General features: G+C 42.4%; 1 protein-coding gene and 1 long non-coding RNA gene across 4 annotated transcripts in view; one reads left to right on the top strand and one right to left on the bottom strand.

Annotated features, from left to right (window-relative positions):
- Nucleotides 1–27817, top strand: part of MYLK (myosin light chain kinase) — a 148981-nt gene that overhangs the window by 69323 nt on the left and 51841 nt on the right. For all 3 annotated transcript variants that reach the window (XM_075181182.1, XM_075181180.1, XM_075181181.1), the window contains exons 5-14: nucleotides 516–681; nucleotides 2608–2773; nucleotides 4661–4679; nucleotides 5972–7461; nucleotides 7917–8120; nucleotides 8732–8866; nucleotides 9988–10140; nucleotides 21146–21283; nucleotides 21373–21570; nucleotides 24396–24633. In XM_075181182.1, the coding sequence (XP_075037283.1) occupies nucleotides 516–681; nucleotides 2608–2773; nucleotides 4661–4679; nucleotides 5972–7461; nucleotides 7917–8120; nucleotides 8732–8866; nucleotides 9988–10140; nucleotides 21146–21283; nucleotides 21373–21570; nucleotides 24396–24633 (2907 nt within the window). The remainder of the gene's footprint in view (nucleotides 1–515; nucleotides 682–2607; nucleotides 2774–4660; nucleotides 4680–5971; nucleotides 7462–7916; nucleotides 8121–8731; nucleotides 8867–9987; nucleotides 10141–21145; nucleotides 21284–21372; nucleotides 21571–24395; nucleotides 24634–27817) is intronic.
- The window catches only part of LOC142098379 (uncharacterized), a 46816-nt gene continuing 33877 nt past the window's right edge, over nucleotides 14879–27817 (bottom strand). Inside the window, exon 3 of the long non-coding RNA XR_012678333.1 lies at nucleotides 14879–16581. This is a non-coding gene — a long non-coding RNA (uncharacterized LOC142098379). The remainder of the gene's footprint in view (nucleotides 16582–27817) is intronic.

Raw genomic sequence — 27817 nt, 5'->3', positions numbered from 1 at the left:
AGTGACATCACTGAGAGTGCAGCCTATCCATTCACTAGCAGCCAGTGACATCACTGAGAATGCAGCCTATCCAGTCACTAGGAACCAGTGACATCACTGAGAGTGCAGCCTATCCAGTCACTAGGAACCAGTGACATCACTGAGAGTGCAGCCTATCCAGTCACTAGGAATCAGTGACATCACTGAGAATGCAGCCTATCCAGTCACTAGGAGCCAGTGACATCACTGAGAACGCAGCCTATCCAGTCACTAGGAACCAGTGACATCACTGAGAATGCAGCCTATCCAGTCACTAGGGACCAGTGACATCACTGAGAATGCAGCCTATCCAGTCACTAGGGACCAGTGACATCACTGAGAGTGCAGCCTATCCAGTCACTAGGAGCCAGTGACACCAATGCATTACAATGCGGTTATCGCTTAGTGATATTATACATTCTCAGGAGTATTTGTTCAGCCCACACAGTGATAACAGATTGTTGTATTTCCATCTCACACCCTTCATTTCTCTCCAGGGGCCCTTTAACCACACCACCAATAGAGAACCGCCCAAGCATTTGGGGAGAGAGTCCCCCCAAGTTTGTCACAAAACCAAACCGCATCTCCGTGAAAGCGGGTCAGACCGGGAGGTTTTCATTTAAGATAACTGGACGTCCGCAGCCCTCCGTCACTTGGCACAAGGTGAGTGGTTTGTTGAACACAAGTGACAGACGTACAGTCTGTGCGCTGTGTCTATCCAGAAATCCAGCAGATGATTTGTAGATGTGCAGGAAACTCACACAACACAATGAGGAGATAAGTAAGATACATTGTAACACACCTGAAAAAAGGCAGCATTGCTCTATATTCGTAAACAGACGATGACCGTATTCGCACACGTACCCAGCACGTTATTCAGCCATACAAACTACAGAGCCACACGCACTTCAGTGGCGTGATGTATGTAACGGGTGTAACTGTATTTCTTTTTGTGAGAATGGACTGCTGAAGAAGTTGCTAATGCCCCATGTCCATATATGTTATAGTCCATATAAGTTACTAATGCCCCTAGTCCATGTACGTTATAGTCCATATAAGTTACTAATGCCCCTAGTCGTTGTACGTTATAGTCCATATAAGTTACTAATGCCTTTAGTCTTTGTACGTTATAGTCCATATAAGTTACTAATGCCCCTAGTCTGTGTACGTTATAGTCCATATAAGTTACTAATGCCCTTAGTCCGTGTACGTTATAGTCCATATAAGTTACTAATGCCCCTAGTCCGTGTACGTTATAGTCCATATAAGTTACTAATGCCCCTAGTCCGTGTACGTTATAGTCCATATAAGTTACTAATGCCCCTAGTCTGTGTACGTTATAGTCCATATAAGTTACTAATGCCCCTAGTCCGTGTACGTTATAGTCCATATAAGTTACTAATGCCCCTAGTCTGTGTACGTTATAGTCCAATTACATCAGTGTGCCCTGTATGTCTTGTGCTGCTTCTTCCCGTCCTGTTATTCCCACTTTCATCTTAATAAGGACATCTCCTTCCCAATTACCCATTTACAACGGCTGAGTCGCCCCATCACTTCGTTCCCTGTGTTACTGATCCCTGTTCGCTGCTTTTCATTTCGGATCTGAGAAAACTCTGCACTTACTTTTGAAACTCTTCCAAAATAAAGAAATCAGATTAGTTACCCATTCAATCAGCTGTCAGACTGGAGATTTTCTTTGGAAAGGACCCGGTTGTATCTTAAAGAACCAATTCCACTTAGTTCAAAACAATATTTTTCTTCTTGAAGCCCCCGATCCTTTTCATGTTTCATCCAAGTCCATTTTTCATTGTCAAATGTCCCAAAGGTTTTAGTTAATCTAATAATTGCCTGAATTCCTGAATGTGACCGTTGTTGAGATATTTCTCAAACCCCCTCGACAGGTGACGTTGGCCCTTTGGTCTTTACCCTGTAGGGATGTCAGACAAATCTTTTATTGATCCAGACATATTATATTGTGCGCAGGAAATGTTAATGTGAACAGATTATATTGTTTTTATATAGAACATAGAGATTTTATGCAGCGTCGTACACAGAATTTTTGAGCCACACTTTTCCTTGGCAGCAGAGCTGACAATCTACTTTTCTGGTGACTGGAACACAGGGAGCGGAAATAACTTGTTGAAGGTCACAAAGAGCCGGTTATAAAGGGCTCTCTGTCTTCTTTCTGTATAAGTAGCAATCACTCAAATACAAATATGTATTTCTGGGCGGTTTCCAGACGTTTTCTTCTATGTCAAATGTAATAAAATCTAATGCTAGCTAATAAAATAGTGTGAGGTATTTATGTGTTTATAGTATACTGATACTTCCTTAATAATACCTCATATTAATATGAATTTGCTGGAAAAAAAGACACATGAAACATAATTATGAAAAAATGAGTCCACAAAATATTCAGTGTTTCTTCTTTACAGTGTATATTTTTGCATTTAAACATCAGACAATATAAAAATAAAAAAGTACAGAAATAGCGTGTTTCCATGCACCGCTGTTCCTTTATAGTAATTGTATTATTCTCAATGCCGTGTTTGTAGTGGAAAGTTTCAGCGTTTATTTTGTCCGCTGCAGGACCATGTTCCGCTGGTGGATACCGACCGATACAAGATGTACGACAAATCCGGGCTGCACTTTTTGGAAATTCAAAGAGTGTGTGAAACAGATGCCGGGATTTATACCTGTACTGTGGAAAACCGCTGTGGGAGGAGCTCTGTATCCGCCGAGCTTGTTGTCCAAGGTCCGTACGACTTCTAATAGTCACTTACTGTAGGCGTCCTGTGTATTCACCTTGGTTCAAGTGAGCAGTACCAACAAATATAGAATGATTGGCTGGTTAGGGCTGTCCAATCAGGAGCCGCCGGTCATTTCTCATAGGGTGACTGAAATGTGCTCTAATGGTTTTTATAAAGTTAGTGACTGTGAACCGTGTATTTAATACTACTGCTAAAATGTAAATAATTAGTATTTATTTGCTGACTTCAAAAATGTGTCCTTAATTGATTCCCATTAAATAATCCTTCTATAAAATGTAGTTTTTTTGTACTTCAGAACACAATGTCTTATATAATACACTTTATTCTACATTGAGACTTGTTTGCATTTGCTAGTACAACATCGACCTCTAGTGGCCAGATAATGTTGAAAAATTTAAATGTTTAAATGACATTACCAAGCAACAGATATGTGAGTACACTTCCTGCACGATGTTGTTCCAAGCACTAAACAATTGGGGTGCAGCAAGTCTATAATAAGACCTTCTAGTAGAATGCAGACAACTGAATACAGATTGTGCCTCAGCCGTGATTTATATTGTACAGGAGCTGGTGTCATCGCTATGGTTTCACTGAGCTCCTCCCACTTAATTATAATATGCAAATTCAGGTTAGAATTCAGTGTGATAGTGGAAAGAATCTTGTTTACAAAGTTTTGGTATTTGGTTGTATCCTAATGTATATAAATATAAATATATATATAATGTGTAAATATCTGTCTATCTCTCTGTGTATACTGTGTGTGCTTAGACCACATGAAAGGTATCAGACAGCGTCAGCTGATTTCTTTCAGTATTTGGATTAGAATCTGGTTGGACAATATTTCTGCTTTAGATTCAGCCGAATCACTGTAGACGTTTTGCACAATGTCTCCCTGGGCAGACTGGTTTGTTTGTGGAACCAGCTTCAGGAAAATAATTCTCCATCTATATAATAAATGAATAACTTGTCTGCGCGGCTGGACCGTCCTCTTCATATCATTTAGTTCATTACAGCGTAAATAACATTTTTGTTTTATTTCTGGCACAAACGGTAAAACCACATAAGAAACACTCCCTGCTTTGTAGCCGTTTCTGTCTGGCTAAAGTAAGCTACAGCCGTATACTGATTACTGACCGAATGGCTTTTATCAGTTACTTTCAAGGTGAAAAAGTTTAATGCAACTCTGCATTCTGAGCCTGTGCTGCCTGCAAGCTGATCCCTACACTCTGTATTCTCAGCCTGTGCTGCCTGCGAGCTGATCCCTACACTCTGTATTCTCAGCCTTGCCTGCGAGCTGATCCCTACTCTGTGTGGCAGGACAGAGAGGGCATTTGTCTGGTCTCTCTGGAAGTTATGTGTTGGTTTATGTTGTTTTCCCCATATTTGGCACTTTTTAATAATTTTGTTAATTACCTTTCATTTAATATAATATTTAAGCTTTTCCACATAAATAGCTGGATTTTCTTTTTGACCAAGCTGAATATTATTAGTCTCCTTTCATTCCAGTGCTGCTACCGTGTGTCGTATGCACTGAGATCTGACACCCGAGGGAGCGTAGAACGTACCCTTCATCCAGGGCTGTCACTTTATTAGCCAATTTTCCTCATTAGAGAATCTCCAAAAGTTCCTGAAGAGTCGGCCTCCCGGATGCACAGGGCCGGGGCAGCTTTGTATTGGATCATGTCCTGTAATTATTATGGCAATGGTGGTACTGTCAACACGAAGAGTATCTTCATTGTTATCAGTGACAGAGGTGATAATGAAATTGAGCAGTGATATTTCTATGAAGAATTCTTAACTATGACATTTTATTTTATTATATTATCTGTTTTCTCTCATCTATTAATAAGTACTTTTCTTCCTTATTACAGAATCTGACAAGACGGATGGGTACGTATGTCTCCCACATTATGTGTAAGAGGAATGTATGGAGAGAGAGTATATGTGTGTGTGTGTGTATCTGTGACAGGATGGACCGCCTATGCCACCCTGTTTGTTGTTGCTGGGAACCGGCTGGACTTATTTTGTCACCGTCCCCTTTCGTTATTCCAAATACGCCCCTCCTGCCGCAGTAGGAGGAGCCTGCTGCCACCACTGGACTCCTTTTATGGCATCCAGAACCATGTTCCTTCTGGGTAACACTCGATGCTAGTGTACTCCTGTGCTGGTACACTTGGGCTGCTACCCCTGACCGCTTACTATAGATCAGGGTGCTGTAGATGGAACCCCCCTGGCCTATCACACTGACCAGAGCTGCTGGGTAGCGGGCAGAGCGGTGGTACTAGGAGCTGGGTCCAAACTTCAGAACAGCCGGAGGACGGATTAGATTTGGGGTCTAATCTGTAGGTCACAGGATTACAGCAATATTGAAGAAGTTGTCAAGCAGGGTCTTGAAGCAGAAAGTGATGTTTATTTCGCTCAAGTGTCCTGACAAGGACAGTTCCACGGATTAAAGGTATCAGTGGTCAGGTCAGATGGTACATCAGAATAATACATTTCAGTGTACAAGGGCCTTCTTTTTATACAGTTTTAGACACCGCCTCACAGGCTATTTTAGAATCAGGATGCAATTTGTTTACCCAAACATGGATTTACATGCAATGCAAAGCTAACAATATTTACGCTTATCTGTGATTTCCTAAAACCTTGCTGTGATTTCCTGATTCTTATTTTGGACACAGTGGACATCTGACAGCAAGTCTAATTGCCCCTTCCTTTCCCTTAAGAGGTATTGGACACTCACTTCAAAAGGTCTAATTTACATGAGATTAGCATGAGGGCTTTCTTCCAGCAGTTGCAGAATACACATTTTCTTCAAAGAAAAGAATTTCCCAAGAAAAGTTGCAAAACCCCAAACAAGGCATTTCCTTACACCAAGATACACAAAAGACTTCCTAACAAAGGGTTATTGTATCAGATATATACATCAGAAATAATGCATTTCCTCTAGCAAGGTTAAAACAAACGAGTTTCTTCCCTGGTCTCATAAATAAAAATTTCCCTTAACAAAATATACACAATATAAAAAAATAAGTGCATTTGCAATTATATAAATAAGCGCCCTGCACTATTTGCTTTAAAATTATTTATACCATAAGTTACTTATAAGTGATCCAGTCACAGTATATATGTATATATGTACGTTCTCCTAAACCTAAGTTCCACATCTCTATTATTTTCAGCCTCACCCCACCACTAGGGGGCTCTGTGACTCAAGCAGCCAAGACCGTTGTTGCCACACAGGTGGCAAATGGTATTCTGAAGACTCAGAGGGTCATCAATGCAGCTGAACTTATAGAGAGCGCAAGTGGCAAGTGCCGGCCAACTGCAGATCCTAAGAAAGATCTGTCGAATGTTCGGTCAAGCAGAACGTCTTCGGTGTCAACCGTGTCTCTTGTGTCCTGCGCTAGGACTGAAACTCCAGATTCATCAACACCGGTACCAAATATTGATATTGCTGGTTCCAGAAACACTGAAGGTTCTATGAAGACCAACTATGGAAATCCACCAGCCACCAAATCATCCAGAGAAACTCCATCCATAGTTTGTCGTTACACCTCTGTTCTAGATTCAAAGATGAATCTACCAGTCTCTTCGAAAGAAACTCCAACCAAAGCCTCAAAAGAGGCCGATCCTGTTTCACACAGCACTTTTAGTATAGATTCAAAAGCAAAATCCCTCTTTGAGGAAGAGACCGGCAAAGTTTCTCCAATAGAGACCGCTTCTGTTACGTCACGCTACCCATATGACATACAATCAAAGGCAAGGCCATCCCTGTCTTCAAGAGAGACCACAATTCCCCCAACTAGACAGACGAGCACCATCGCTTCAAGATACACAAGTAAAATAGAGTCAAACGTAAGATCCCATTCTACACCGAAGTCGACTATGGCTTCCAAAGAGTCCCCTTCTATTTACAGCTCCGTCTTGGACTCAAAAATAAACAGTGTTTTCCCACAAGCGTCCAGGGATCTAGCTCAGAAAGACCCTTCAGGAGGGACGCCAACGTCTTATGAACGTAAGAATGTCTCGTCTCTAAAGGAGACATCTTGTTTAATGTCCAGAAATTTGTCTACTAAAGAGACCTCTTTCACATCAGTCATTGACAGGAAAAACATGACTCCAGGGGACCCTTCCTTAAAGACACCTTATATTACAAGCAAAGAAAAAAGTTTGAAAAATACACATTATTTTACACCCAGTTTGGACGTGAGTAAAGAAACCATCAACAGTTGTCAATCTACAAGCAACATCTCTCTTATAAAAAGCCACCTCTCTTCTCCAAACTACAAATCAGATATTCCTTCTGAAAAGAAGGAGGGTGATCCGTCAGGGCGGCCTGTTCTCCAGAGTCCTAACGAGGTCCCAGCCAGGCCCTCTGCCGGTGCCAGTGAAAGGATTTATCAGCAGAAATCATCCAGCACCATCACCTTGAAATCTGTAAAAATCCAGCCTCATCCAGTCTCGGAGTACAGCCGTGATGTTAGGAGACGGAAGGAAGAGAAGCCAGACCTGGTGCCTGTGATCCGAAAGTTGTCTCCTGCTTCAGATGATGACCAGAAGGGGGCACCAGAGGCTCACATTTCTGATTTTGGCACAGCTCCAAACTTTGACCTTACTCCACGGAGTCAGGAGGTGCTGGAGGACAGCGAAGTCCTGTTCCAGTGTAAAGGTAGGGACAGTTCATCACCTACAATGTAGTAGGATTGTTTGTGCTAAAATAAAGATACAACTTTTATGTACACATCCTAGGACTGGTATTTGGCCCGTGGGCCGGGTGTGGCCCTTTAAAGTTTTTGTTGGGGGCTGCAGCTGCCTCTCCTCATCACGGTGGACCATGTACCTTGTCCACCTACCTAGCTGCTCTGTGCCCAACTCTTACACTTGTGCGATGCAGATTTGTAGTGTCAGACGTGTGTTGTGTGGGACGGAGACGTATAACATAATGTTCTGACAATAGGGTCAGGGTTTAGGTTTAGATACCCTATACGGTGAGATTGGCCATGATACAGATTGTGCGCTTTGGGCTACGTCCCTGGCCGATGTCAGCAGCATTGTCTGGGGGCGGCATGACAGACACCTGCATTTCTCCTCATTTTTATGTGAATCTCTCCTTTGTGTTCCCAGTTTCAGGACAACCCAAACCTCACATTGAATGGTTTAAGGAGGACTCACGTGTGACAGAGAAGGAGGGAGTGCAGATCACGGAGGGTTGTCCGCTTCATTCCTTACACTTGCTGAAGGCACAGGCAGGAGACAGTGGAACGTACAGCTGTGAAATCTCCAATAGAAAAGGTCGTCAGTCTTGTACCTGGACTCTAAGTGTGAAACGTGAGTTGCTCACAGGTGCCATGGTGTGCGAGGGCAGGATAGGTGTGTGGGCAGCTGAGGGGGGCTGAGTTGTGTCGGCCGCAGTGGGTGTGTGAGCAGGAGGTGGGCATCTTGGTGTTCAGGTTGGTGAGGGGGCACTAGCGCCCACAGACACTAGGGTGTGCCAAGACGAACAAGCAGAGATTGGTGCAGTCTCCGGCCTTAGGGGGTCCCAGCTTTCAGGGCAGCAGGAGGGTGACCGTCAGTAATTATGAAGACATCTTCCTAAATGACAGTGCTGGAGGTATGGGAGGAGGGGAGGGTCCGTCTGTGCCAAATAATAACAGACGTAACGTTCCAAGGGGAATATTTTCCTGCAGTGACAATTACACCCCTGAGCTGGTGGAATGTGATCACTGGTACAAAGTGTTTATAGTATTCTATAAAGAGCTGGTCAGGATGAGATGTTATCCTGCATTAACAGCAAGATTCTTGTATACTTTGTGTGTTTATATCTTGTGTATTCCTGCCTTGAACTGCAATAAAATGGTTGTTTAACTAAAAACCTTCTGCAGACGCAGCAGCGAACGTTCCTGCCTGTCCTGATTGTTTATCTTCCCTTTTTATTTCAGGGTTACAGGCAGAAGTGTTTGCGCCTCGCTTTCAGCAGATCCTAGCAGGTTGCTCAGTGATGGAAGGACAAGACTTTGTGTTGGGCTGTTCAGTGCAGGGTGAGCCGGCTCCGGAGGTCACATGGCTGCTAAACGGTGAGATGACCGGAACGTATCATTATCATCCTTCCTAATGTCACACTCAGTATCGCACCGCCACAGACTACTGCCGCTACCATGTGGGAGGCAGTTATTATATCGTAGTGGGTTAGAGGCTGCAGTAGTTATATAAACTGTACATTATAACGCACAAACTGACAAACTTTGGTTTCTCTCTCACCAATCTCTTATTTTATACTAATTTATGAAACTGTGATTTACATCCTCTTTCATTTACTGTAGTAGATCTTGTTTCTTTACCCTGTGCCATGTTCATTCCGGGCTATTTTATGAGATGTATGAGGGGGGCGACCACCCAGACTGCAGCGCTGAAAGGGGCCGCAGGTTATGAATATTTTAGGTTCATTTGGTTAAAGTTCAGATCTAGGGCGTGGCAGTTTTGCTTCTCGCCCCCGGTGCTGAAATTTTAAGTTACGGCTCCGGTCTGACGGCTGATAGAAGCCGTTGGGAGGAGAAATATCTACATAGTACAGCTCAGCTAATTACTGACAAAGATGCCGCTCAGTGCGTATGGTGCAGATGAATCTATGGATGGATTTATCCATTAGGAATGTTGGGCTCTACAGTGCAGGACGGGGACCTGGCCACACGTTTAATATGGATTTGTTGTGCACAAACAAAACATCTCAAATTAAGATTTGTCTCCCCCAAGTTACAGAGCCAGAAGTTATCTTACATGTCTACTGAATATCTCTTCTCTTTCTGGCATTAGGCAAAGACAGAAAAAAACATTAATAGCTGAACTACCCCATTTTATTCATATTCATTAAATTTGGTTTGTTTAAAACATGCAGAACTGATGTGGAACAGGTAGAACGATCCCAAAATGTTCAGCAGTTCCGGTGTCGGCCACACGAGGGCGGTGTCACCTTACTAATGCTGCAGTTCCACTTGCAGAGTGTGATACTTCTCTGTATTTAATCCTCATTTTATTGTGATATTTTGTATGTTTGATGGGTTCACTTCTACCGTGTGTTCTGGCTGTGTACACTAATAAGCACATTACTTATAACAAATTCAGCTATGTTGAATACAGTGTTGCAAACTGAATTATTTTTCTGATTAGATGAATGCTGTTAACTCTTTGTCCGCCACAGATCGGCCCATCCAGTATGCCCAAGCCACATACGAGGAAGGGAGAGCGCAGCTGACTGTACAGGACGCTCTGCCTGAGGATGAGGGGGTGTACACCTGCCTGGCCCGCAACAACTGCGGCACATCATCGTGCAGTGCGACGGTGGCGGTAACTGGTGAGGGGACGGCTGGTTCATGAGGTCTGGGATTCTCTTGTACTGGACTGTTGTAGATCAATGTTGTCAGACTGTCTCCCAGTGCAGCACATTGCAGGATAGAACCTAGAACACTAATCTGTTACAATGTATCATGCAAGATGTTACAGTGAGTTCTAGATCACCTCCATCTACTTATATCACACACAAACAATACTCATTTTATAGATTATTCTGCTCATATGTTCAGTAACTTGGACGATCTCTTTGTATTTATTGTAATAAGAGGTGTTTTATCTCCGTGCTGACTTGTTACATTACGAGTCCGCTCAGTATATTAACCAGCAGGTGTCACTGCTGTGAGTGGGGTTTATTCTGTGAATAACAATTTCCACAGAAACGCCAGAACAAGACCCCCCTATGTATCACCAAACATCTTTGTTTCTTAATTAAGTTTAATTTTTCAACTATATTAAGTTGTACACACCGGTTTTTGGTTTTAAAAATATGTATTTGAACGATCGTTCTCTTTGTAGCTGCGTCGCGATGACATCACTGCGGTGTAGTGACCATGTGACGCGCTCTCAGATTAGCTGATACCCTTACATGGAGCAAATCTTCCATCATACAGACTAACGTTAACATATGTATTAGTGTATTCCGCACTGCTTAAATGTCTAGCACTGATTCATTCATCTAAACCTGTTTAGACTAAGACAGCAAGAACATTTATAATACATAAAATGACCCCCTACCTGTTGTCTCACTATAGGACCCCCCCTGACGACATTCCCACTACGGCGTTGTAGATAACAGGTTAACTGCGCTCAGGATGAATGCTTCTCTTCTTACCATTAATTACACCCTTCAATCCCTTTAAACTCCCCGGGCCGTGTGGAGTTTTGTTGTTTAGTGTTAATGTCATTATCTCGGAAGTTGTGTCATAATGACGGAGATTGTGTTAGATGTTTGTCAGACATGTCTGTGATCTGGGTGTGTAAATATACCAGGTCTACACATATGCTGTAGTGATAGCAGCTAAGCGGGAAACAAATATACATCTACCTAGAAGTGATTTAATGAGGGGATTGGGACAGTAGCCGGATTCCTGGTTAATCCCTGCGGTGATGGAATAAATCTGTAGAAGCTGCATTTGGTCCCTACACAAATCATTAGGGAATATAAACGCAGCGCAGAGGATTACGCAGGTTACTGAAATATATTTATTGTGAGCAGAACCTGAGAGCGGTGTCTGGACATTCTCTGTTAAATAAAGAAATAATGTACATGGGGGGATCCAGCTCTTCTTTACAGAAAGGTTTTAGGTGATTGATAAATGTTGTATAGAATTATATCTTATCTAAAGCAAATCAGACGTATTCTCCATCCTGTGACTGGCAGAGTTCGGGGCAGGATGTGGGACAATGTGCCCTTAGGCGGACATAAAGGTATATTTACTAAACTGCGGGTTTGAAAAAGTGAAGATGTTGCCTATAGCAACCAATCAGATTCTAGTTATCATTTATTTAGTACATTCTACAAAATGACAGCTAGAATCTGATTGGTTGCTATAGGCAACATCTCCACATTTTCAAACCCGCAGTTTAGTAAATATACCCCATAGACTTTTATGTTGTTAGTTTTATATATTATTTTGAGGTTTATGAAAGAAACGTAGTTTAATGTGACCCCTGATTGTACCTCTAGATGTGACTCGCTCAAAATTCTGACCATTGATCTACAATTTGCAAGTTAAGAGTCCGTGGATTAATGTCCATTTACAGGGACTAGACCCCCTTACATTGTACCATAGATTAGAAAATGTGTTTCACTTTTACAAACAATTGATGTCTATTGAGACCTGTCAGTCTAAGAATTGTCATGTCCAGTGGTCAGGTCATGTTGGGGGTGGTGTCCTATGTCTGTATACAGTGTAATAGAATTGTATTATGATCGTGGTCAGGTCATGTTGGGGGTGCAGGCTCCTTTGTCTCTATAATGTATTGTCCTGGGGATTACTGACCAGAGTGGGGGTCTCTCTTGGGGAGAAGAAGATTTGTACTATTAGTACATATTGATGAGAAGTGAAGGTGAGACACTGGGAGACCTGTCCGAGCTCCTTCAGAGTAATCTGATTAGACAGAGGGAGGTTTCCTTGGAGTAAAGGTTTAATCGCCTGAAATCCACGGCAGCATCTGCTGTTAGAGGATCTGGTGTTTCATATTGAGTCGTGTTCCTAGATCTGCTCAGATCAATGTACAATTTTCATGGTAAGATTTGTACCTTTGGGGACTGTTATTTATTTTGGAGTCTTTGTTACTTATTACACTGTATATTTGGCCTGTTCTGCGCCCCCTTTGGTTTGTGTTACAGTTACTGCAGTTTTGTCAGCTCACGTCTCTGACACTGTATTATAATCTCCTCTCCTGTGTAACTTGTATCTTGTTGTATTACGTCTCCTGTGTCTAAAACACGTGTACATATGCCTATTCCCATGTAATTGTGCTAATTAGCCGCAGTCACTTCCTGTTGTTTGAGTTGGGAATTATTTGGTAGTGGGGGGGAAGGGGTTGTTTGGCCGGAGAGTGGGGGTGTTAAATTTTGGAGACTGAGGATTTCACTGATGTTTCCCACCCACTGCTCCTCGTTTCCTGTACTCTACTTAAAGGACAATTCAGAATACTTCTAGGAGCCAGTTTCTGTATCAAAGTGGTGATTGGAACATTGCTGACATTATTGCAGAGTAAATCTTTACTAGGGGATGGTACTGGGGACGCCCAGCATTGTCTGAGGCTCCTCAGACACTGGGTATTTTACAGTTTTCCCATCTGTCCCATTAATAACTTTTTTTGGTAACTTCTCAGATTTTCTCTGTATTACGCTTTTATCTCTTATTATACAGTGGCGCATGAAGCTATTAAACCCTGTTCTGTTCCTGACCTTGTATGTTTGGTAAAGCTAAGTCTTGTGTTTATCCACTAATCCAGTATAACAGCAGTGTAAATAAGAGTTTCCACAACTCTACTCACCCAGAGGTTACTCACCTCATGCTGCTTTATTTCTGTGAACGTCTTTTCCACATCTGAAATGACTTGGTTTACTAGCACATTTAGAAGCAATGTACCGTACACAGCACAGTGTGGCCAATATTCAGTGATTTCATCATGGCCGTTATCAGCAAATAATTTCCTCCCTATGAAAAGATGCCTTGTTGCAGCAGATTGCAGAGCCGTAAGTTAGAATTCAAGCGCCTGGGGCGAGAAAAACAAATGTTGCCCCCATAGCCCTCAATTTTAACCAAGTTAACCTAAAATATTCCTAAACTGCGCCCCCTTCAGCGTTGCGCCCTGGGCGGTCGCCCCTGTCACGGCCCTGGCAGATTGTAAGTATTGGGGTGAAGAGATTGCAGTATATAATAATACACTTGGGGTGAGGGGTATTGGAGATCTGTTATCCCCATTTAGGGGGAGGCTCCTAAACGGTCACAATGACACTCCACTGCGATGTAGCATCACGGATTTTCTCCTCGGACCCCATAGAGGCACCGTGATACCTGATCACGTGCGCAGCCGCAATGTTCGGCTAATTGAATACCCACCTTAGAGTTAGGAGCAAATTTGCTCCTGGACAAACCAAGTTACAACACAATAGGTGCAAGTTAGAGCTGAACTAGGACACCCCTCTCCCAACTTTCTCAACACATTTATCCGTACGTTTTATACCCCCTGCAGTGCAACATGGTTTTGTTGAGATAATGGCGTTAAAGTACAGAGTGGATGATGGAGTCATCATCATCATCATCACCATTTATTTATATAGCGCCACTGATTCCGCAGCGCTGTACAGAGAACTCACTCACATCAGTCCCTGCCCCATTGGAGCTTACAGTCTAAATTCCCTAACATACACACACACACACACACAGACGGACAGAGATAGACTAGGGTCAATTTTGATAGCAGCCAATTAACCTACTAGTATGTTTTTGGAGTGTGGGAGGAAACCGGAGCACCTGGAGGAAACCCAAGCAAACACGGGGAGAACATACAAACTCCACACAGATAAGACCATGGTCGGGAATTGAACTCATGACCCCAGCGCTGTGAGGCAGAAGTGCTAACCACTAGGCCACCGTGCTGCCCCCAGTGCGCACAGGGTGATGGAGGCACAGTCCAGTAGGCGCGGGGTGACGGAGGCACAGTAAAGTACACACAAGGTAATGGGGTACCACTGATGTAGTTATTGAGACCTTCTGAAAACAACCATAGTAATATTTAACCGTCTAACACCCAGGTCCCCATTATAGCGCAATGAACAACATGAATTAATCGTCCGACCGGTGTCCGCTTCTGTTATTCTGGATCTTTCTCGTCTGCTGAACATTTCTCACTAATCTACATAATGTATTTCCTACATGTGCCGGAGCCCCGGCTGGCGGGTGGTCAGGTCTAGCGTCCGGATCAGCCAGGGTATGGCCGCCCTCTCATGATACTGTATATTATAGCACAAATAGTGATATAGGTGAAGTAATCATCCCTGGAGATCACTCCATGAACTGATAGATCTCAGCCCCAGTCTAGATCAGGCTGCCAGAGTCTGTACTGGAAGCTTCATTTTGTGTTGAGCTGGTTTGGGCGTATAATTGGTTAATTTGTCGGACATTGGATGCCGGAGCCATGAACACTTACAGTGATTTACTGTATAATTTACTTTTAAATATTTCCCCTTGTAAATCACTTTTGTAAGTTTATTACCAGAAGAGTTTTACTTTATTTTTATTAAAGTTTTTTAAACATCATCCACCTGCCGCAAAGCAAATTAAATGAAACAAATGCTGTAATGTCTCACTTCTTATTTCTTCTTTTTCAGGGATGGAAGTAATTTATTAATAATAGTGAACATAAATATTGACTTACTGTTAATAACACCACAGTTTCCCCCATCTCCCAATCCTGCTGCCTTCGTGTCACACATGACTCCACCCTCTGCTTTATTCCTCACATCCAGACTCTACATTACTAGAATACGCCCTTTTCTTACTCAACATGCTACCAAAACTCTTATCCATTCTCTCATCATCTCCCGTCTTGACTACTGCAACCTCCTGTTATCTGGTATTCCTGACACCCGTATATCCACACATCAATCCATACTAAAGACTGATCTTCCTCTCTCTCCACATCTGCCGCACCACTTTGCAAATCCCTACACTGGCTCCCTGTGTCCTCCAGAATCATATTCACATTACTCACCCTTATCTACAAAGCCCTCAACAACACTACCCCTGTATACATCTCATATCCAAATACTCTTCCTCCTGCCCTCTTAGATCTACCTCTGACCTGCACCTTGTCCCGACTCTTGTAACCACCTCTCACTCCCACCTACAAGACTTCTCCTGTGCTGCTCCCCACTTATGGAATTCTCTCCCATGCTCAATCAGACTTTCCCACAGCCTTCACATTTTTACATATTCTTTGAAAACCCATCTCTTTATTAGAGGTGACCTTATCCTCAATAACACTATTCACACTAATACAGCCTCACAACTATCCCCAACCTCCACTCTGAGCCACACTCACTCCTCTTGTTCCAGCTGTGCCCTCTTCCACTTAGAATGTAAGCTCTCCAATGAGCAGGGTCTTCCACACCCTTTGTTTTCATGTCTGTATTTACTTTGTCTGCCCTGTTTGTCCCTGTTTTATGTATGTCCCTGTTTTATGTAAGTCCTGTTTTCACTACTGTACGACGCTGCAGAGCACTGTGGCGCCTTACAAATCAACAATAATAATAATAATAATAATTAATAATAAATGTATTTGATTTTGGTGGGAATTATCTATTTTTAATGAAAGTCAGAATCTAATAATCCTTTTTGCAGCAGTCGCTCCTTGATGACTGCAGGTCCGGGATAAACGCTTTGGAGTGCGCCTGTGTGAATAAGCCCCGCGCCTTAATAAATGTCTAACACTTCCAGTAAAGAGAAGCAGGGAAGCTGCTGGTGTTATTGTGAGTGTCACTCAGGGCTGTGTCTGAACCACATTCCTTCCCCTGTCTGTGATGAGCTGCAGGTCACCGTGGCAGGAGAGATGTATTATATAATCCTTACTGCGTACCTGCACCATCCCGTCACTGAGGGGTTAATGCTGCCTCTCTCACGGGAGATTTATGGCCCCGGGGAGCCAGCATATGTTGGAGCACCATACATGGTAAAGCGAGTAGCCCTCTTTGTGCAGAGCCCAGGTTGGGCTTCCTGAGATCTCTGCCAGGGATTCCTCCGATGCTTCTGTCAAAGACTAAACAGCGCAGGCCGGGTGCTGTGTGACTGATGCACCTCTGTGGAGAGGGATGGACCCGTCACCAGAGACCGTCCCTGGGTGGCAATTAGGGTTCTTGTGCAAATGGCGCTGAGGAAGGAAGTTATAGCGTCTTTACTGAGCAGTCCAAGCTGTGGTTCTTTATCTAAAGAAATAAATAAAGATACTTGTATTAGTCACAGTTGTTTCAGAAGTTTGGAGAATGTATAAAAATACATAGACGTGAAATTCAGCGCAATGAGTTTCTGTAACAGACCAGGGCGATACATCGACGCGATGCGCAGGCAGAAATCTCCGCTCGTTGCACCTTGCTCCCCATAGAGGTGAGCTGGAAAATGAGTGGAGGTCCCTAACTGTAATTAGGCAGCACATTGCTGGTAGTCGAATCCTCCCATTATAGGCAGCACGGTGGCTCAGTGGTTAGCACTTCTGTCTCACAGCACTGGGGTCATGAGTTCAATTCCCAACCATGTCCTTATCTGTGAGAAATTTGTATGTTCTCCCCGTGTTTGCGTGGGTTTCCTCCGGGTGCTCCGGTTTCCTCCCACACTCCAAAACATACTAATAGGTTAATTGGCTGCAATCAAAATTGACCCTAGTCTGTGTGTATGTTATGGAATTTAGACTGTAAGCTCCAATGGGGCAGGGACTGATGGGAGTGAGTTCTCTGTACAGTGCTGCAGAATTAGTGGCGCTATATAAATAAATTATGATAGTCTGTGTGTGTATATGTAAATATATATATATATATATATATATATATATATATATATATATATATATGTGTGTGTATATATATATATATATACTTCGTCACATAGGTTTATTGTTATAATTGAATAGTGCTATTTCTGGTACATTCCCACTCATTATCATGGAGTTGTTGTTGTTGTTGTTGTTATTAATATTATTATAGTATTATCATTATGTCTGTACATTTAGAAACCTCCTAATTGGGTAAATGTAACAATATGTCTCCAGATTTGATCAATCTGTATGTTGGGTGTAGAGGCCGTTAATTAACTTACTTGTTTATAATTAATTTTGTTCTGCTATAAGACCAGTGTGATTTCAGATCTATTACCTGCTACATCTACAAAGCAAATTGTATCTCCTGCTACACATCTCCCTCTGTAATCCCAGCTGCTCTGTGTGACTCCCCCACACATCAGTATCCACTTTCTGCTGTTGTGTAAATGCTGTGGTTCCACTCACAGCTCCAATTGTTATAAATAAACAGTAATAAATAGTATATTGTTGTATTGTGCCCAGGACAGAGGGATCCTCAGGAAACGCTGCTGTCAGTGTAGATTAATTCATTATTTGCTTTAAGTAATGTTCTTTATGTCTGAAACAGCAGAGGGTCCAGACCACGTTCTGTTATCTGTGCCGCTTAGGAAAGAGTTAAACCTCTGAGCGATGTGGGAAGACGCCCCAGACACAATACGTTTTATTGCTGAATTCCTCCCGTTTTCCCCAGTGCAATCCCAGTTTTTGGTTTACGGACCCTGTGAGTCTATTTTTGCCTGTCTGAAATGTTCATTGAGAGATGGGAACATCTCGGATCTTGGCTTGTGAGAGGGATCTCGGCCGGTTTCCAGGCTCTGTATTTATAAACTGGAGCTAATTGACACCATGCTGAACATTGCGACACCATCAATTAACTAATGTCTCTGTGCAATTATACTTCCTGCAGAGATGTATCATGTAGTTACCATCTGCACCTACATCCACCCCTATTGCCCCATACAACACTGTGTTTGTCACTATATATATTAGCAGGGTCATCTGGCGTTGTGTGGGTCTGATTTGTAATGTGTAGAAGTTGTTATATATTCCCAATTTATTTGGTAAATAGACCAAAAATGTTATTTAGAACATAATTTTTTGTTGTGTTGCCGTTATGTTGTGTTGTTGTGTTGTTGTGAGGTTTCCTTCCAGCAGTCAAACAATTGTTTACAACCAAAAAATGATGTTTTCAGTATTTGTCGCTTTGTCACCATGTGGTCTAATAGGTAACTTTTTCGATACTAAATAACTATGTAACATTTGGCAGCTTTACCTTGAGAGCTGTATATCTTTCCAGCAACTCTGGTCACTCAGTATCTTAATATAAAATAAAGTTTATATCAAAAGTTTATTTAACCCTCTCCAGTTAATCCTCCTCTATTCGCAGACCCCTTATAGGCTCCTTATCTAAAGTTCTCGGTTTGTAGACGGGATCTTATATATAGAAACCTCAGCTGCCATTTTCTTATGTTGTTAAAACCCAGCACCCCGGTCGCTGTAGGCAGATCTGTGTTATACCCTAAATTCCACATATCACACATTTATACAGATCCATCCCTAATAATCCCTCCTATAGTTCCAGGTAAATCCCCTCTAAGACATCTAATGTTATACAATGCTCCCCCTCCTCCCCATTTACTTTCACATATCACACAATAACCTCACCCTTAATGTGTAGATCAAGGAGTATGAACACAATACTATTAAATAATGTCATACAGAAGTCTTTGGAGGCCACTTCTGACCCCAGGACCACCAGCCGGGCAGTGATTGTCTTCAGTATTAATGTTTTCTTTTTGGAGAAACTTAAAGGGGGAAATATTTCCTATTTACAGTAGGATCGGGAAGTTTGGAGAAAGTATTTCACGATGGGTGAATGGAAACAAACATCATTTTTAGGAGAAGGGCTTTGTGTTTGTTTTGTGTAATGTCCTCTCGGGAGAAATGTATGTGGCAATAATTCCTCAGTAACCAGGAAAAGTCTTATATCCCCATCACCCATCTCCCATCCGACAACAGAACCTCAGCGCTATAACTAGCTGGGAGTGCAGGAGATTCTCCAGCTGAGGGCCTATGCCTCCCATACTCAGGGGATGGTAACGAGCGCTTCGCTCCTGGATCTGACCTGCGGAGAGGAATTGTGGCTATTTCAGGAGTGGAATTGTGTGGGAAAGTCTGCCAATATTTTTAGTGTATACATTACTGAGAAAGCTATGGAACCTATTTTTCCATAGCGAGTCTTGCTGTCACATGTTATAATATAGGGATGCAGATCTTCCGAGAGACCCCCCTGCAGAGTCCCCCCCAGAGATGACTGGAAAAGACTCATTTCAGTCCAGCCTGCAGATGTTATTTATGTTGTTACACTGGAAATAGATCTGTCAGGTGTCGGTGGGAGATAAGAGAGGCTGAGACTGGGGGGTCGCAGCAGAGATGTGGGGGTCCTTTAATGTAAGATCTCCAGGGTCTTTCAAACCCAAAACATGTCCGTAAATCCAAAAATACATTTATGCCGGTCATCAGCAACTTTATTGGGCATGTTGCTTTACTTATCTCTGTAACTTTGTAAATCTTTTCATTTATTGTAACTTATTTTCCTTATACTTTTAAATTGTAACTTTTACAATTGTAACAATTTATATAGGCAGAAAGTTATCATCGACATTCTTTTAACTTACTGACATTTTGCATTATCTTTGATTCCGGGGTTAATTACTGGTAGTTTGAGTAAGAAGTAGCCCTCCCACATAGTGAGTTCCACCATTGTCTGTTGAAGGAGGACGAAACGCGTAGCGTATGAGCTCTGTGGATCCTGGTTATCCAGGTTGACGGTGGGGCAGCCGCTAAAGGTTCAACGCTGCGATTGAACAACATTGTAATAATGCATCAATTCCATTAAGCCACAATTTTGCAGCCAAAGTTTTTCTTGCACATACAGAGCTCAGCAATGCTGCCCATAGTGCTTATTAATCAAATTATTATTACATGTATCAGTGTTCCTGTGATCTTGTAACCACGACTTAAGGGCTCCTCCTCCCACCCAACTAATTGGGACCATTGCCTAATGCTCTAATGCCAGACCAGTCACAGTAAATATATCTAAAGTATATCTCTGATCTATATAATGTCTGATTTCTGGTTGAAGTTCTCCGGTTACTGTATAAATGACAGTGACACAAACACGGTATATAGGATGCAGGGGACTGTACGCTGCAGTACATAGTACTGACGTCTGTGTGTGATCCGCTTATGTATAAATGTCTCTCAAATTCCTTCCAAATCTTGTAAAGTACAATACAAATGTGCAACAAGTTTACATCCCCCAATTCTGCTGCCTCCACTCCAAGCTGGGTATAACTTAATATTAAGGAAAAATTAGTTAATTAATATTTTCTTCTTTTTGTGGAAGCTTTGGAAATCACTTACAAAGCACAATCTGTCTGTTGTGCAGCGCCGACGTTTACTGCGCCGATGAACGGCGGCGATTGTTAGGTATGATGCGCTATGTTATATTGTCCTATACTTGCCTTTCTGAAAGGATATTAAAAAACAACACTGGCATATCCAGAATATAGCCGCACAATCTATACTTAACAATACCCAGTTTTGCGCAGTGCACAAAGCACCACGTGGTCCGTACTTTGCCTGCGTCCAATCACTGCTGGAAGTTTTCTTCGTCATAAAAAAAAAATTGTCTGACATTACAAAAATTGGGGAAACATTGAGACATTTCCCTGTTCAATAAATGTACATGGGGTCATAGTTCAGGTACAATGGAAGCTACGAATTACTGTACGAGTGCCCATGACTTCATTGGCTACGAATTGTTTTGCATGGGTGTACTCCTCCGTAATGCGGTAGAAGTATCGGGGAGTCCTTCGCATCCCCCCTTCCTCTTATTCTCCTTTTTGTGTTTACAGAGAAGAAGTCGTCTTTAATGCTGAAAAGTCCCCGAGCGGCGGCCCCCGATGAGCACTTTGCTCCAGTCTTCGTGAAAGGTCTGAGCGATCTGCAGGTGATGGATGGAAGTCAGGTGGTGATGAGCGTGGAAGTCTCAGGTAATCCCGATGTCTGTTCTGATGATGTCTCATGTGCGGATCTGGGTATTGTTAGCAGATGTATTTATGATTTGGATTTTGTTTTTAAGCCGACCCCACAGCGGAGGTTATCTGGTTCCATAATGGCAAAGAAATCCAGGAGACGGAAGACTTCCACTACGAGCAGAGTGGGAACACGTACTTCCTGTATATCCAGGAAGTGTTCCCGGAGGACACTGGGAAATATACCTGTGAAGCTTGGAATAACCTGGGACAGGCAAGGACGGAGGCCATGCTAACCGTGCAAGGTAAGGACTGTATCCCAATCCTGGTATGTATATATATGTGCTGAAGGTCACATATATGTATGTATGTATGTATGTATGTTACTGGCCGTGTTCAGTTGTGTATCGGTATGTGTAGTTACTGTGCCATGGGTCTATCTCCCTTTTTGTAAATAGATTTTCCTTATATTACTATATATTTTATTCCTTTCTGTCTTCCTTTCTCCAATTTTTTAAATCCTCCTGTTTATATAAATATCAGATGATGCCTATTAATACTTTCCTCTATATCCCCTTTGTCCCTTCTCTCCTCTAAGCTGCTACCTATAGAGTGATGATAACCCCCCTCTTCCTGCTACAAATACCTATATAACCAGGTATCCTACTGACTGTTCCCACTGCTGGCTGCACCGACCTTCATATCACCTGACACTAGAACCCCCAGGTCCCTTCCTCTGTGGCTGTTACATAGTATCACCTGACACTAGATCCCCCAGATCCCTTCTCCTGTGGCTGTTACATTGTATCACCTGACACTAGAACCTCCAGGTCCCTTCCTCTCTGGCTGTTACATTGTATCACCCTTCATTCTATATTCTGCTGCATCCCACATGCATTGTTTCACTATTTTATATTTAATTTATGTATAGCATTCAAGATTCCACACTTTAGTCCAAACTTCTATTTTATTTAAATCACAACACATTTATTTACTACTTTTAGGTATCAAACTCTTTACACACCTTTTGTATCCTTTGCAAAAAGACATAACTTTCCCTGTAGTCAACTAATAATATCATATCAATATAATGTAATATCACTAATGAGTACATTAAACACCACAGGAGCAGAATTGATCCCTGAGGTTTCCGCAGGTTACCGGGCTCTAATCTGAGCTTACACCATTCACCTCAACTCTCTGGGCCTGATTCATTAAGGAAAGTAACGCATAAAATATGAGTAAAAAACCATGTTACGTTGAAGGGAAGTTAAAATGTGATGGCAGATTTATAGTTGGGGTAGGACATGTCCGAGATCAACTTTAAAGTTCAGTGTAAAAATTAAGCTGTCAAGTATTTGTGTGTTACATGAAAAAACAGCCAGTATTTAACTTATGTGCAAAATAATAAACTAATTTGCACCCCTTGTATTGTAACATGGTTTGTCCAGAACAATTATTCTTTTTTTGCCTTACTTTCCTTAATGATTCTGTCTCCATTCACAATCATCATCATCATTTATTTATATAGCGCCACTGATTCCGCAGCGCTGTACAGAGAACTCACTCACATCAGTCCCTGCCCCTTTGGAGCTTACAGTCTAAATTCCCTAACATACACACACACACACACACAGACTGAGAGAGAGAGACTAGGGTCAATTTTATTGATAGCAGCCAATTAACCTACTAGTATGTTTTTTGGAGTGTGGGAGGAAACCGGAGCACCCGGAGGAAACCCACGCAAACACGGGGAGAACATAAACTCCACACAGATAAGGCCATGATCGGGAATTGAACTCATGACCCCAGCGCTGTGAGGCAGAAGTGCTAACCACTGAGCCACCGTGCGCCCACATTTATCCTTCCAGCCAGTCAGTTCCAGGATCTTTCAGTTTCTGAATTAATTTATGGTGCTTTGGAGTAGACTCAGAGATGACTAAATTTACCGACAAATGAAATACACAGTACTTTGTATTATATACATGCTCCTCATCAGGCTGATTATAGACTTATTACTCGTTTACTGCTTCTCATGTCTTCACATCTCTCTGATTTATAATGTTGAATACAGGAACATTTAGAGATATAGAATAGTTATACAATTTACTACAGGTTTAAACATAATCTACATACTGACACCTAAAATCTAATGGTGTCTTTATCTGCATCCAGACCCACGGTAACAATGTATCACTTCCCATCAGGGCAGATAATGCCAAATTGTTTACAGTTATATTATTCATATATTTTGTATATCCGGTTTAGGAATACCTAGTCACGAGGAGATATGTGAAGATTATGGATAACGATCCTACTAACGAGGCAAAAGTGATTCACAAGACACTGTAGGGTCAGAGCCAAAAGCCAACGTGTGACTGAATGAGGATGTCTTTCTTTCCGTCTTTCTCTGCGCTGAACCACTGGATATATAATCTCATAGATTGCTTTAACTTCAATTATTATATTAGGCTGGGTACACACTATACAACATTTCTCCTGATGCCATATCCCTACTGATTTTACAAACAATAAAAAAAGTCCCGATCAACGTAAAGATTCCTGTGTACACACTAAACACGTTTTACCCTCAGATCTATATCTGTCATAACCATCGGCTGAAATGATGGTGACTCTGCCCACTCCATAGTGATCCATGGACACTGCCGGTCCTGAGTGCGTTCATACTGCAGGATTGGAACAACATCGTTCCATTGTTGAATGAGATTTTTAGTCTGTTTATATAATCAAATGAAACAATATAATGAGCTTTGGAATGATAATCGTTCATCGTTGCAGTGTACACACTAATGTGATAACGTACCATCGATCGTTTATTGTGTGATTGGCCCACTAATCATCAGAAAACACTGTAGTGTGTACCCAGCATTAGTCATACCCCGATGGAGCACGAGGACTGTGAAATAGATGTGAGTTACTGTGCGTTGGATTGTATGCTGCGGGTTTGCACAGATTAGTTTGGTTATATTCGGTGTAGCCACTGAGGTGCACAATCTTATTAATGCAGCCCTGGGCTCATTCAGGTGGCTCAGAATAGATCCTTCACTTCTCTTTGCTGTTAATAGATGTCCTTCCTTTGTAACGATTGTTTTGTGACCGGGTGTCTTAGAGCCACAGGAAGGGATCCAGCCCTGGTTCATCACCAAACCTAAACCCACGTTGTTAACGCCTGGGCAGACCGCGCTGATTTCCTGTGCCATTGCCGGAGACCCCTTCCCCGAGGTGCACTGGATTAAGGAAGGACGGGAGCTGAGCGGTTGTGAGGTTCTACAAAACGAAGACGTCTTCACGTTGATCCTGAGGAACGTTCAAGAGAGAGACACTGGACTGTATCAGATCAAGCTCAAGTAAGACCACTGACCACCTATCTTTATGGGTACACACTGTACAGCGCTGTGTGTGTGATAAGTGTATGTGGATAACAGGGGTCTGGAATCCATACATTAATAGATTTGTTTAATCTCCACTTCTGTGTAGCAGATGTCTTAGCAGAACGCTCCTGATCTCCCATTAGCTGTTTACTGGACTTGTGGTTTGTGTACATTAATACAGCACAATTGATACATGTTGTTTGCATTTGACATTTATATATTTGTTATTCTGCATGCGACCTCTACATAAAAAACACAATGTAACACTAATAATGGCACAAAGATGAAAGTAATGTGATTTTAGTACATTGTTTATACCATATCCTATTGTCTTTGGTCTGGGGTCACTACTACCCCAAAAATGAGCGGATAGTTTCAGACTAGGATTGATGGTCCCGAACATCTCGGTCGGCCCCTGAATTTGACGCCCTTTGACCCCCTACACAAACTACCATAAACATTTTTGGGGTGAAACACAATTAGTGTCCCTTTTATTGTGATTTGAAGCAAAGAAATATTCACATTATAAATTGGTTCCTTCTGTTTTTTTGCCCTCAAACCCCGCGGCTTAATCCAGACTCCACGTGATCACTATGGACAAGAACTTGTAGGTACGACTGGCTGGTGTCCGATAAAACCCTATTCTATTCATTCTGGGGTACAACAACATGAAATCATGATGTTCAGATTTTCTGGGAAGAGTGACTGTGAGCTCAGCTGTCCCCGTCCCTCCCCCCCCAGGACTACACTGATTTATGTTTCTCACATCCCATCTTCCTTAGTGACCGGAGGGAAACAACTCAATCCCAGACACAGTTACAGATGTCAGGAAGTCCCAGCGTCCCACGATGTGCCCGACTCACCAGTGACACCAGATATGTGGGAGAGTCTTATAGTCCTATGTTCACTTAGTAACACGCAGTCTGTGGTCACATCTATAGTCCTATGTGTCACTTAGTAACACGCAGTCTGTGGTCACATCTATAGTCCTATGTGTCACTTAGTAACACGCAGTCTGTGGTCACATCTATAGTCCTATGTGTCACTTAGTAACACGCAGTCTGTGGTCACATCTATAGTCCTATGTGTCACTTAGTAACACGCAGTCTGTGGTCACATCTATAGTCCTATGTGTCACTTAGTAACACGCAGTCTGTGGTCACATCTATAGTCCTATGTGTCACTTAGTAACACGCAGTCTGTGGTCACATCTATAGTCCTATGTGTCACTTAGTAACACGCAGTCTGTGGTCACATCTATAGTCCTATGTGTCACTTAGTAACACGCAGTCTGTGGTCACATCTATAGTCTGCACAAGGACTTGCACCAGCTCAGAGGTGACGTTGTCAGGTCCTATCTTTACCGGGACCCGTTTGGCGCTGTATTGCGGCTCAGCAGTGAGGCGCACTCCATGCAATGAAATATAGAGTCTGGTACATACAAAGTTACCACATGTAATAGACAGTTCCGTGTCTTCTCACATGAAAGCCATTAGCGTAGCTAAACTGAGCCGTATCGTAGGACAGAAATGTTTATTTAATGTAAGCGGTGGCACTATGTAGGCAGGAGGATGGACCGTGATGATTATATTATTGCACAGCACGACTATAAAGATGCTCCCACTTCTCCCGGGTGCACTTCTAGGGCTAGATTTACTAAGCTGCGGGTTTGAAAAAATGGGGATGTTGCCTATAGCAACCAATCAGATTCTAGCTGTCATTTTGTAGACGGTACTAAATAAATGATAGCTAGAATCTGATTGGTTGCTATAGGCAACATCCCCACTTTTTCAAACCCGCAGCTTAGTAAATCTGGCCCCTAGTCTCCTGAGGCGTCTCTGGAGAGCAGACATGAACCTTCATGTTCTCAGCGCAGACTGTTGAGACGTAGAGGTGTAATACAAAAACATTATACGTTACGCTTCATTACTGACCTGTGTGTGCCCTTCCACTAACACCTCCACCAGATGCAGAAATAGACACATACCACAGCTTCTAGGATACAAACATTCTTATATGGGTCAAAAAGTTCAAATAGCCAGGCATGGTAAACCAGTTATTCCCTTTTAAACTTGCAGTGAGATTATTACCCATTTATCTCTCTATGAATCCTTACAAAGCATTATATGGAGTTCTCCCACAATACACTCAAGACCATTACAGAACACACGTGGGGGCAATTAATGTGTTATTAAGTGCTGATGAGGGAAGCGTGTAGTTGTTGTACTCCAGGCATCTCCGCGTTCAATGTTGTGGGAGTTTGCTGTACGCAGAGTACAGGAAAAGAAAACAATGATCCTTTTATGATTTTTTTGTGTAAATTTGCATCAAAAACCAATGTTATTTATCTTACTACCCTCCTACCACAATGCTGCAGAGCTGCCTCAATTGAGAGGCATTTAATAATTACTATACTTAACTAGCGATCATTTATAGGGATAAGATAATGTGATAATGTGGCGCTGGCAGAAGGGACGACTCATCTGAGGATATACAGGTTTATTTGGATCCCTATAAATAGAGCGCTCCTGAGATTCCGCGCTGCCTGCACTTTCTAGCCGGAAAATCTGCTTAAAAAGATCTTAATATGGTATTGATTGTGTGAGTCTGAGCGCTCAGCCTGTCCTCTGCGCCTCCGTCTGTGAGTGCGATAAAACATTAGTGATCCGTTATGTTAAATGCTTTGAAGGAAGCAATGTGCGGGTCTGTGTGTGACGGAGGCATTGCCTGAGGCATGTCCTTTACTCAGGCAGAAATACATTCTCACACCATATATGGTGACACTTTTAAGTTTTTAATATAAACGTGAACGCGGGAGGAGGGGGGTAGATTATGGGACTCTCTTGCAGGACTTGTTCCTCTCTTCCCTTCAGAGGAAAAATATGATACAAAATGAAACTCGTGAGTTGAATTTGGAGGAGAAAAGTTCCCTCTCCTGCGGAAAATTATAAAGATATTAGGGAGGGGGGTGAAAAATTAGTTTTTTTTGTTTTTTTTTAAATCACTTATTCCTAGTTTACTCTGTGTCATAATCAGATGGATTACAATGTAATTCGGGTGTAGGAGGGGTCAGCTCGCTCCAGATACAACCCATCCACCAACAGCATTAGGAAAAGTGGTTTTCATCTAAGATATTGAAATAATAATAAGATATTACCAT

Source organism: Mixophyes fleayi, chromosome 7 (genome assembly GCF_038048845.1).
Source record: "Mixophyes fleayi isolate aMixFle1 chromosome 7, aMixFle1.hap1, whole genome shotgun sequence".
Lineage (NCBI taxonomy): Eukaryota > Metazoa > Chordata > Amphibia > Anura > Limnodynastidae > Mixophyes > Mixophyes fleayi.
This window is presented reverse-complemented; position numbering and strand designations above follow the sequence as displayed.